The sequence below is a fragment of the Mauremys reevesii genome, linkage group 18 (genome assembly GCF_016161935.1).
Source record: "Mauremys reevesii isolate NIE-2019 linkage group 18, ASM1616193v1, whole genome shotgun sequence".
Taxonomy (NCBI): Eukaryota; Metazoa; Chordata; order Testudines; family Geoemydidae; genus Mauremys; species Mauremys reevesii.
In genome coordinates this window covers 2,632,711-2,645,577 of record NC_052640.1, presented here as the reverse complement: position 1 = coordinate 2,645,577, position 12,867 = coordinate 2,632,711, and the positions used below count along the sequence as shown (strand labels likewise).

At 43.8% G+C, this 12,867-nt stretch overlaps 1 protein-coding gene across 4 annotated transcripts in view; it reads left to right on the top strand.

Annotated features, from left to right (window-relative positions):
* The window catches only part of MYO18B (myosin XVIIIB), a 186,517-nt gene that overhangs the window by 55,125 nt on the left and 118,525 nt on the right, over window positions 1-12,867 (top strand). For all 4 annotated transcript variants that reach the window (XM_039505043.1, XM_039505045.1, XM_039505044.1 and 1 more), the window contains 2 exons: window positions 8,257-8,427; window positions 10,289-10,379. In XM_039505043.1, the coding sequence (XP_039360977.1) occupies window positions 8,257-8,427; window positions 10,289-10,379 (262 nt within the window). The remainder of the gene's footprint in view (window positions 1-8,256; window positions 8,428-10,288; window positions 10,380-12,867) is intronic.

The following is a 12,867-nucleotide window of genomic DNA, read 5'->3' as shown; positions in this document are numbered from 1 at the left end:
TGACTGCCTAGGGAGGAGTCCTGCGGAAAGGGATCTGGGGGGTCAGAGTGGATCACAAGCAAAATATGAGTCAACAGTGTAACACTGTTGCAAAAAAAGGGAACATTGTTCTGAGGTGTATTAGCAGGAGTGTTGTGAGCAAGGCACGAGAATTAATTCTTCCGCTCCACTCTGCACTGATACAGCCTCAGCTGGAGTATTGTGTCCAGTTCTGGGTGCCATCTTTCAGGAAAAATGTGGACTAATTGGAAAAAGTCCAGAGAAGAGCAACAAAAATGATGAAAGGTCTAGAAAACATGACCTGTGGGAGATGACTGAAAAAACTGGGTTTGCTTAGTCTGCAGAAGAGAAATAGTACAGTAGTCTGCCCGACCTTCCCTAGGTATGGGGGATTAAGGAAAAGTTATGTACACAAAGCAGATGTTTCACTGGGCAGCAGCTTCTCAGAGCTTTCCCTGCTTTCTTGGTTCTCAGTGGGATTCCCATCTCCCACTTGCTGTCTCTTCTCTTAATTAGGCTGCATTCCCTCTAATAGACTGGTAGCGAGGCGTTTGGTTCCCCAAGCACGTTCTCATTTCCCTTAATTGTTTCCCACATGCACTGATTAGAGTGGAAATGTGAGGCGTGCATGTTCGTGACTAACTCCTGATGTCTCAGGGCTCTTAATGAACAATTATTAAGTCAGTACATTGTTGGTGGGGTGAACTGCAGGGGGTATAAGACAGGTGGCTAGGAAGCCTGGTGTTTCCACCACTGAACAAAGTGATGCAGCTCTGCGTACTTCCTTCTGATGTAATTATCCACTGCCATTACAGAAACACCAAGTACAGCTTGAAATACCCAATTGCTGCCCACCATTCCCCCCACCCCGTCCCAGCCAGGCTGCCTATGGAATTAAGATGAACTCAGTGTATGCAGAGGCTTCTGAGCATGCATGACAATGAGAGCAGCAAAACAATTGGCTTTAAGACAGCTGTTCTCATCCGTCAAGTGCCCTGTCTAAGGAACAGACGTTGCCTTTGAACTTTCAGTGCTGCTCCATGAGTTTTCACAGGCGGTTTGAGCAGCGTAGAGTGTTAAATCAGGCTGACTGGTAGGTGCTTGAGGTGCACTCTCTATTAATATGTTTCTCTTGGATTTACATCTCAAAATTCCTGCTCTTATCCCTGGACTGGTCACAGTTTGTTCCATTTTCATTGTAACTCCCCTCACACCAGCAGCATGAACTGGCAGGATACTGCTGTGAGACGAGAATCAGAGCCAGCCTGATTCCAGGGAAGTGAAGGAAGAAGGTTGTGAGTAACAAGCCTGGCCTCTGGGATGATACCACTGGGTTTAGGCTTCTCCCAGGAATACGTGGAATGACTTCGCCGCAGTGCTCTAGAAATACCACTCCATCAGTGCTCCCGAAACCTGCCCAGATCAGCGCCATCGTTTTGCTGCTCCACCATGTGCTGTTAATGCCAGAGCTCATTGCAATAGGGATTTAGCATTAAGAAAAGGTTAAAAGCGATGGAATCTTATTAGATAATTCCCACTTGTATAAGGCAGAAAAAATAACTCCAAGTCCAGTCACCTCTGAATCATCTGGGTTTTCCCCGTAACTTTGCCATGTGGCCTTCTAGGTTACCTGAAGACCACTGGGTTATGCTGTTATTACATGACCAATGAAGTGCCATTCCTGGGATTTAATAATAACAACAACAACTTTTTCAAACAACAGAAACAAACAAAGCTAACATTCAAAGAGTGAGTCATGGACCTCGATTTTATCCTATGGGAATGTCACATGGCCTGTTCTATGGAATATGGTAGAATTTAACTGCTATTTTACCACTCTGGTGTACCTGCTGTGTGTGTGCATGCATGTAAACAAGCATCATACTGACCGTGTCGCTTCCTATTGCCTCTCTTAAATATTAAACAGGCTGAAATAATTACCTTTTACGTGCTGAAGTTCAGATGTTGTACAATAGGCGGATTACATACCAAGGTGACTGCACACTGCTGTTTTTATTTATAATTTATGAAGTGGAAAAAGCCTGCTTAGCACTACACAGAACAGGCTGAAAATAGAAAGGAAAATTGCTTAACAAATCAATAGGCACAATGCATGGAAAAAAGTACCAAACAAATCAGGATTTCTGTGAGGATTTTTTCGTGAATGTTAATTTGCTTATTCAGGATATGTCAGTCAAGTAAAGTTGATGTGCCATTTAAGGAATATTTTTCAGTGTGAAAAGTAATAGCAGTATGAAGAGTATCTCAGAAATTATTTAACGTTTATTCAGATATGTTCTTAGAACAGTCTCCAGAGAGAGAATCTGAGGCATGAAGTAGAGAGTAGCTGGTGTATATTAATAACTTAGTAACATTTCCCCAACCTCAAACAATGTGTGCATTATAGAGCAACAGCTTTTATCTCATTTTAATAAGGTTTAGTGTTTTCCCTCTTAGGGTAGCTGCAAGATCTTACCTACGAAGCAGCAGAAAGCAGGCCTAGAAAGAAATCCAAGTATTTCCAAAGTATCTCACGTGAGGCAGCCATCTTGTTATGTCAAGATAAACATTGTACTTATCTGTCCTGGGACCAGCACGGCTACAACAACACTGCATACAGTACATCATTGTGCTTATCTCTCTGTTTACCCCTTCGTTTCCAGAAGAGGACGCTAAGCAGAACTGCACAGAGTTTGCAGGTTTCAGTTTGAAAAAGAGATTTATCTGGAGCTTGGCTTGTGAGGGAATGGCTGTGAATAGCCCCCTCACGCTTACGAGGACATTCAAGTCTGATTAACTCAGGCATCCTGGGAAGCAAGTCTTGTACCTTGCAGTGTTGTTATGCAAGGGCGTGTGTGCTAGAAAGGATGTTTGAAAGAGGAACTGAAATATGGGAAGAAAGATGCCTTGTGGTTAAGGCGCTGCATGTGGAGTTAGAAGGCTGCCTTCAATTGAGGAAGTCACATAGGCCTGATAAAAAGTGGCAAAGAGTCCTGTGGCACCTTATAGACTAACAGACATATTGGAGCATGAGCTTTCGTGGGTGAATACCCACTTCCTCAGATGCATGTTGGCCTGATAGTTAAAGGTATTTAGATATGTTGCCGTTTGGTGTTGCGACGCCTAACTGACGTAGCCTAAGTCTCACTGAAAGAATCTTGTCACAGATCCTTGCAAGTGCCCCTTCCTAGTTCGGCTGTGAAGGGAACCCAGGCCTCTGTGTTCTGGATCCCCTGGGCAGAGTTAAAATTCTACAGCTTGAACAGAGTCCAGCCACTGCCCCCACCTTGGGGTCCCTCAGCACACTCAGAGTGCACGCCTTGATGTTTGGAGCTCTTTATCAGAATCAAAAATAAGGGAGAAAGAAATGTGCACAGAGAAGAATGGAGAGATCCTCTTGACTGTGCTTTGCTAATTGTCCACACTGTATCTTGGACCCAGCACTTCTACCTGGTCTGAGTCATTCCATCCTTTTCCTTTTGCATTCGCTTTCTGGCCACGGATTATGGAAACGCCTAGTCTAATATACCCTTTACAGCAATGATAAGTCCCTGTGGGACTTTGTCCCACTCTTCCCTTTTCTGTCCATTCCAGGGCAGCTTTGCTGTTTTCCTGCCAGCTTGTTGTCACAGACGCATAGATATTCGTCAGTTATGAAAGGATGTGGTCTGCATTTTGCCTCCTTATGGATTTTAATCATTAAGATGGAATCACTGTTGTTGCATATAAATAATTGTCATTGAAAATATATGGCAGCTTTATTTGCTGTGGGAGACTACAGCACTATGCCCTCCAGGGCTGTGGGGACTGCAATCATTGTTGAGCTTGAATAAAATAATCCTGAAATTGAAGGGATAGATCGTGAGCTCATCAGCTTCCATAAACACATCTGTTAGTTCAGTCTTCTGAAGCTCTTAAACTATGCAAGAAAATGCTATTTTAGCCTTTGCTAGCAGCAACTACTAGATCGTTACAATTGCAATTCAACCCCCCTGTCTTCACTCACTCTGAACTTTCAGAAAATAATTTCCTTTGGGCTTGACATTTTCCTTGCTTAGTCTCTGCCCAAAAGCAGAATCTCTTTGGAAGGTTTGAGCCAACTGCACACGTATTGTTGAGTTGCTGTCTATATGGTATGCTTAAGCAGGGCGATGGAACAGATGACCCCTTGAGGCTCTTCAGCCCTACGTTTCTATGATTCTGTGGTTCTGTTCTATGATTCCTTGAAATCAATGGGACCATTCATAGTACAAAAAGGACATGCCTAAGTCTTTGCAGGATTGAGGCTGTAGTGTGCAGCTAGCTGTGCTGAAGGTAAACGATGGCTTTGCTAGGTTTGAAAATTAGTGGTTTTAAATTAAGAAAAGTGTGAACCATCTGAAAAAGCCATTAGGAGCATCACCAGTTGGAGAAATCACGTACATCTAGAAGTGTGTAATTACAATGCGCCATTAACTAAGGACCAAATCCTGCAATCCTTACACAACCCAAACTTCCATTAATGCCAATGGAAATTTTCAAATGATTAAGGAAAAATGCTATACTATTTAATATTTTATTTATTTATTTATTATTGTTATCGCTTTCAGAGGTAAAATTAATGGATATAGGGCTCTAAATATAGACAATATTCTGCATATATTCATATTGTAAGCTCTCTGGGGCAGGGACAGATCAAAGAGAGACAAGATGGGCAAACCCAAGACAAGATGCTTGGCAGCTAAATGGGAGTGTGGGATTATTACTGAGAGGGGATGGGGGTTGCTTGGAGAGGCTGGTTATAAGGAGGACTATTTAACTTCTCGGTTGGCACATAGACCCATTGGTGTTACTCCGCAATGGGAGTGCAATCCTAGCCACCGTGGCTTAACAACCATGTAAGAGAAGCAGTGAGAGATAAAAAGACTTCCTTTAAAAAGTGGAAGTCAAATCCTAGTGAGGTAAATAGAAAGGAGCATAAACACTGCCAAATAAAGTGTAAAAATGTAATAAGAAAAGCCAAAGAGGAGTTTGAAGAACGGCTAGCCAAAAACTCTGTTTGTGGGCACCTGTGCTCAGCACTTCAAAAATAGTCAAAGGCTGGGTCAGATTTCCTATTGTTCTGGCTGCGTGTATCTCCAAGACCTTTTCAGAGCAGAGACCCATATTGCTGAAATATTTTTTTAAAAAGGCCGGAGGCTGGAAAATGAAATATTAACCCTTGAAATTAAAAATGTTACAAAATAGATGAAAAAGATGCTTAAAATGTCTGACTTGGATTTTTGTCAGTTTTGCTGATCTGCGTCTGACTGGCATAGTTTAAATAGGAGAAGGTCTTTGGTTTCCAGCCAGTATCCTACTTCCATTGTTCAGATTTCTCTTGAATTATCTGGAAAACAGAATTCAGAACCACACCCACCCCTGTTATTTTTACAACTGCAGTCCTATTCTGTGTGTGTGTGTGTGTGTGTGTGTGTGTGTGTGTGTGTGTGTGTGTGTGTTAAACCAGCCTTGTAACTGGAGCTGGCTGGGTTGCAATAGACAAACCCCACTGAGTCAGAGCACCTTTTGCTCAGTTCTCCCAGACCTCCCTGTCAAGGCTGCAGTTAGCAGGAAACACATTTTGCTTATTATCAATGCTGAGGGCTCTTCTCCCCAGGAACGCTAGCATCGTGTCATTGGAAGTGATGCTTGGGGGCCTTCTTGGGCCCTGTTCACCTGGTCATCTTGCTTTACCTTCTGAGAGATGTTTGTCACATCCTCAGCGGGACTCGGCTTTCAGTGCCATCCGAGAAGCTGGAACTTGGGTTTTATTTTTTGTAAGATGTGACCATTTTTCTTTAATAAGCTTCAGTGCTCATAACAATCTTTGAATAAGCTTTAAGTAATTAAAGCCATTTAAATGAGCTTGTAATTAATAACCAACTTTGGCTCAAAGTCTTCTCCCAGTTAGTTATGCTGATGTAAATCCAGAGTAACTCTACTGAAATCAGTGGAATGACTTCTGAGTTACATCAGAGCAACTGAGTGCAGACTATGACCCTGGCAATTCATTGTAGCTAGGTGACTGAGCTATTCACTGGATTTGCTTGAGCCCATGATCCTTGGCAGAGATTGCTTTACTGATGTTATAGAATGTGCCTGGCTGATGGCCACGTTAGGTGATGCCAGCCACTACCCTGGCATTGGATCATGATGCCATGGTAGCTTGGTCCTCTTTGCCTCTCCCAGCCGTTGGATCCTGCTCAATCCTTGCTGAAGAAACTGATCTAATAGTTTTTTAAAAAACTGGCCCAGTTCCTCCCTGGTATAATTCTATTGGTTTCTCCTTGGACTTTCTCCAGGGAGGAATTTGGCATAGCCAAAATGTAAAGGTATAAGGTAAATGCACAACTGTCCTCTACCGGACAGAGTTAGACTTGCTCAGCTGTGTGTCATAGATTCTATACAGATATTATAAAGGAACTTCTTCAGTAACTCAAAGGTAACAGGGCCTGGGCTGGTGGACGGAGGCCTGAGTCTAACACCGGCTGTCTCTGTGACATTCCAAGCAGCTACAATGTGTGGTATAGTGACAGGTTGCCACTGGCTTGCTATAGTATCTTCTCTAGCTGATTCCAGTGCCGTGTTCCTCCCTAGTCTCCATGGCAGAGCTCAGTGCTCCCGGAGCTCAGGTCCTTGCCACTGAGCTGGAATGGTAACTTGAGCACTGACACGTACATATGAATAACAAGCAGCCTGCTTTTCTGTAAAAAGCAACAAAGAGTCCTGTGGCACCTTATAGACTAACAGACGTATTGGAGCATAAGCTTTTGAGGGTGCAGCTGCATCCGACAAAGTGGGCATTCACCCACAAAAGCTTATGCTCCAATACCTCTGTTAATCTGTAAGGTGCCACCGGATTCTTTGTTGCTTTTTACAGATCCAGACTAACATGACTACCCCTCTGATACCTGCTTTTCTTTAGCATTCCTATCTGCTGTGCTGAGCTGAGGAAGGCTCCTGAGAAAGGCTCTGGGACACTTTGCTTCTTTCCAATTCCCTTTCCTCCCACTCTCCCAAGCCTTTTCAAGCTCCACATTTGCCCCCAGTGCAGAGACCTACTTAATCCTTTTAAAACACAAACGCACAAGCAGTGATTCTTCCCAGACTGAATGGTGCCGCCCTTTGCAGCTGGCACACATGCCCCTCTGTGAGCACTGGGGGTTAGATCAAAGAGCGGTGTCTCCACTAGACGTGAGGCTACAGGGAAAACTGCAGGAAGTGCCATAGTCTGGAGGTGGTGCTTCTTTCCAGCATTTAAAATATGCGTAGGTTTGCTGCAGCTCCAACTATAAATACAGGTTTTAAAATATAAAGCACTCTGTGGAGGTGAAATTAAACCTAATTATAGCAATCAGTTTTATTCTACTCTGTGTTCTTTATGAATGGGTTCCATCATGTTGTAACTAATTAGCTCTGCCATATTACACCTGAACAGCAATTTATTTTAAAGTACTTTCTATCGAAAAAATCATTTCCAGATCACATGACCTTGCATTTGCAGATTTTTCCCTATCTTTGTTTAGTGTGCCACTGTTATATGTACGACCATCTGCCCCATTTCTTTTGTTACTTGGTCACTGCTAAAATCTTTACCATTGTTATTTGTAAGTAATTAATGTTTCTGTGGTATTTGTAGTGTTCTCTCCACCAGGTGCAGGGAATAACAAGATAATGGCAATTAGGCAAAAGGTAAAATTATTAATGGCAACCACAGTTTCAAGGTGAAAACAAGAACATTTATTTATAGCCTTTACCTGAGCATTTATCACCATAATGTACCTCAAAACATGAATGTGAGATAGGCAGGCTCTCATTCCATGCCCAGAAAACATTCAGGTCAGAAGGTCGCTATTTGTTTTGATTTTTTTTGCCTGTTTTCATCTGGATGAATTCTTTCCAGAACCTTCCCTTAGCATGTGACCGTGTCCATCTTATTCTGAGGTCAGTGAAGGCAGTGGGGGGGTTGAAAGTTGCATGTGAGGAACAATTTATGTATTCAGGGAAGGGTGAAATCCTTCTTTGCTTGGTGGGGAAAGAGTAAATAGGTCTCACCAGGAGGATGACCCAGGATGTTCTTCCATGCCATTCCACCCTTTCCATGGTAAACGATGGGTTTGCTTTCTGTACCTATGGGTAGACATGGGTTGGGAATGGAAGGTGGTCAGATGCAGCTGTTTGTGATCTTCTGGCTTGTTTTGTGTGATTCTATTTTCTTTTCTCCTCTCTTGTCAGTTGGCAGGAAGCAATTCATGAAATTTGAGTGGGCGAACAATGCTGCAGATGTACTGGGCTGTGATTTTGAGGAGCTCACCACAGCGGTCTTCAAGCACCATCTGAAACAGATAATAGAACAGGTCACATCTGGAACGAGTCGGCTGAGCAAAGACGAGGAACGAAATGCTGGTATCAGACTTTTCCACCCTTTCCTTTAAGTATCATTGATGTGTATTGTTCTTGACTTGACCAAGGAATAGTTAGAGTATTTGCGGCGTGTTCTCCAGAGATATACGTCACCCATCTCTCACCAGTGCTGTGATCCTTGAAACAGAGTTATGGTAAAGATTTTTTTTAAAGATAATTAATGTAACTGTCCCCAATTTATAATACTGATCATACATGTCACTTCTTCAGAGCATCTTAAGATAATTAATCCTACAATCCTACTACAAGGAAAGTCAAGTAACATGGTCTAAAAATCAATCTACTTGCAAAGCGAAGACACATTTGTCAGAGAGACCCTGTTCCAATGAGACCCTGCTCCATTTTGCAAGCGAGATCCTGCTGGAGCACGGCTAGCATGGGCACACACAACTCCTCTCCTCCTGTAAATTAGGGTGAGCTAGATGATATTTGTTCCGCCATCTGCATTATCAGATGTGTTGAACATCTCCAAAGTCATTCGAATCCCTAGGACTAGGCTATGTCCTTGCCATCTGCATGATCGACATGTCATTCGCACTTTTCTTTGTATGCCACAAAAAGAAACATCACTACCTGAACAGAACAGGCAAATGAGCCCTCAGAAGAGGCAGTGACACTCCAAAACAGGCTGATGCCTTTCCCAAGACCAGCAAGCTGCCAGACCTTTGTCATTTCCTTTGTCACTCACATGTGTGTATTTTTGTAACAATTTTGCATTGTGCTGAAACCAACAGGGAAACTATTGAACATGCACTTGCCAACTATTTCCTGCAAGGAGGCTGAAAAGCAGCAGAGGAGGAGGGGAGCATCAGTCTTAACAAATAGTTATTTGAATTGTAAATGTCAAGTATTTTTAAGTAGCAAGTGGAAATTATTTGGCTGAGAAGCCAAGAATGTTTTACTCCCTGCTGACATCTGGGCACTGAGTGTAATTCACAGCCAGCATCCCTCTGATTTCAATGTGTCCATTTTATTTTTGTCCCTTCTTTTGGTGATATTTTCCTTTTGAAAGTTGTTTTTCCCCTTTGTGTGTTTGCAGCCAGTGTTCAGGGTTCTCAGACTCTGACATCTGCCATGGAAAGGACTGTCACATTTGAGAAAGGTGCTAGGAGGCTATTTGTTTCCTAGCAACCAGCTCAGGTTCCAGGGTTAAAGGAAGAATGTAAAATGTTTTAAGAGCTATCAAAAAAAAAAGTCAGTATGTAAAGGGAGCCTCTTTTCATCGTGCTCCTGCATGAAGCAGCACTGCAAATTCGTTGCAAATGCCTGTGTCTTTCTAGAGAAAATTTGGGTAACATGCTGTATGGCATTTACAGGGCTAGCTCAGTGAAGAGCAAGTTCAAATATATGGTCTGACAGCATTAATGAACCAGTGCATAACTGGAATGAACGGAAGAATGAATGGAGCTAATTCAGGAAGGCAGGTTTAGAGTGTGTGTGTGTGTGTATGTGTCTGTCTGTCTGTCTGATTTCATGCAGATTAAGAACCAGCCCGTACTCATCTGAGTAGTCCTAACTGACTGGAGTGCACTCTGGTAGGATATACTTGTGTGAGTAAGAGTTTGTGAGATCAGTCCCTATATTGTAAAGCATTTATTACAAGATATAAATCAGGTAAGAGACATTGGAGCAGTTCAGGGCAGCTCATGCAAATATTTATTCCTCATGTAAATGGATTTATATATTGCCTTGAACATAGGAATTAGGATTGGTGCAAATTATACTCTAAAGGGAGCAGGTGATGGAGTTATTATCAAGTCTGTCTATGGAAGATCAAAAAGAATTGAAAATAAATCATTCAGTGTCTTGCTCTGCTGTCTTCTTTTCTCCTTGTATCCTCTAGGGCCCAAGATGACGGGGGTGGAATGTGTGGAGGGGATGGCTGCAGGTCTCTATGAAGAACTGTTTGCTGCTGTTGTCTCTCTGATCAACAGGTATTGAGTGTTCCTAAGCCAGGCAATTAAGAGAACAAACAAATAAATCTCTCCTGGGCTTGTAGAGAGCGGAAGGCTGTGATAAACAATGTATAAATATATAGAAATGATTCATGTCCTTTATGTTTGTCCCTTATGTTCCCCATCCCTGACATTAATAAAGAGAAATCTTCACCGAATGCACTCTGAAGAGATGCACGTGGTATGTAGCCCCTGGTTGCTGCAGAAAGGTTATCTGAAGAATATTTCTGTAGCAGAAGAAAGTCATCAGAAAGTCAAAGAGTGAACTTCTTAAAGGAAACTACAGCATGCTCAGTAGATTGTTCTGCTCATCACCAGCCGGGATGTGTTTGGCCGCCCGGCGAAGAAGAAGCAGGTGGAAAGGCTCCTGGAGCACAATGCAGCAGCTACTTGCTCACGGACGTTTTTGGTTCCTTTGCGTGCAGGATGCTCTATATCTTGGGTCGGATTTTCAAAAATAACCATGCGACTTCGTCATTTTTGTATCTATTTGTCTGGATTTAAATGATAAAAGCTGGTACCTGGGCATCACAGCACTTAACTAGCATTACAACCCCATACCCCAGCCACATTACAGGACAAACATTCAGGCTGGAATCAGCACCGCTCAGCCAGCCAGCTATAAATAGCTCCTTTCCACCCCCTCCCATCAGTCCAGGGCCTGACTCTCAACCGTCCTCAGATGGCCCCTCTGGCCTGCTCGGCAGGTCACCAAGGCTCTGGGACAAGGGGGGACAAATCCCAGCGTCCTGGGGCCCCGACCGAGAAGGCAGGGCTGGCAGCCCATTCTCTTTGTAGCATGAGGCATCCAGCTGAAAGGCTTGTGCTGAGCACCGCTTTGGCCAGGCTCTCCTCCAACAGGATAGGTGCCAACCTCTGGACCAGACGCACACAGTAAAGTGTCTGAATTATTGCTGGGCTGTGATCATCCAACAGCAGCTGGGCGTCTAAAATCACCCCTGCATTGCGAGCCCTGGTAACTAATGGCGGGCGCACTCCCTCATGCAAAGGGATCCGCCCGGCTCCTCCTAGGAGCATAAGTCCTACTAAAAGTCATTGGAACTCTTTCTCCTCGGTCATGTTAGTGTTTTCAAAAATCCCACCCCGAGTCCAGAATTTTCAGCAGGACTCAGCCCCCAGAATTGGAGTCGGATTTTCCCAAGAGCTCAGTGCGCTGGAAAGTCTGGCCATAAGTGTCACACTGGGAGGTGCCGGGAGCCGAGTGCTTTGGCAGATCTGGTCTCAACTGTGAAAAATCCGACACAGATCTCGTGTGGCCCTTAGCAGATAGCAAGCTGCAGGGTCATGGGCTGTGCCAGACAGTGAGTAGAAGGGATGTTTTGCTAGGTTAGGCAAGTGCCCCAAACATTCAGAGGTTTCTCTGATTCTTATTTGGACTCTTTGGGTCTCTTGAGTTCTTTCCTCTGCTCCCCAGGCTCCCAGTTGTGCTGATCAGCCTAGCACTCACTTCTTATTATTTGTATTTTGCATTGTGGTGGTTGGCGGGTGCCCCGTCACGGCCCAGGACTCTGCTTTGTTAGCTATTGTGCTACTTCTGTGCTACCTCTCTTGTCTTGTCAACTTACTTGCACTTACTAGTTTCACAGAGTCAGTCTGAGAAGTTTCATGATTTTTCTTGCTTTTCCAAAGCATTCTTTATGAGCCTAAGTGGAAACAGGGGCGGCTCTAGCCATTCCGCCGCCCCAAGCACAGCGGCATGCCGCAGGGGGCGCTCTGCTGGTTGCCGGTCCCGCGGCTCCGGTGGACCTCCCGCAGGCGTGCCTGGGGCCCGGAGCCGCCCCTGAGTGGAAAGAACTCCTCTTCCTAGTACTACCGGAAACCAGCGTTGACTTCAGGCTCTTGAGTTGCCTCCAGATGCCCCCTTATGAGTCCCACGTTGTAGATTGTTTGCCCTTTTTCGGCTACATTGCATCCTTGCTATTTTAAAATATTTCATTTTATTAAACCTGAAAGTGCAAGTTGTCAATATCACAAACCACGGCTTACGGAACTCAGTATTTTACAAGTGCCATGAAATTAAAGTTAAGATTTTACCAGTTTACCCATACTCAGACCTACCTTTAGTTCAAAGCCTTCCAAACCTTCCTAATCCCGGGGATGTGAAATCTTCTCTTTGATGGTCATGTTTATGTGGATTTTGGTAGCCAGAGGATGGTAATCAGATTTGTTTTTTCTATGACAAAAACACATTCAGTTCTGTTTCTTATATCCAGTGTGCATCTCGGAGACTGGAATATCCAATTAGCACATTTTCTGCTGAGCTGAAGTATTCCCCACAGTCAGATGGGCCTGTTCCCCTCATTAGTTCCACTCGCCTTATTTCCCTGTAAACCACACAGTCACTGGAGCACTGCGGTGTTGAGAACTGGCTTGTTTACGTATTAATAATTGTTGTGACTTTGCAGGATTGAAATCAAGGTTACCAGTATGTACAAAGTAATAAACT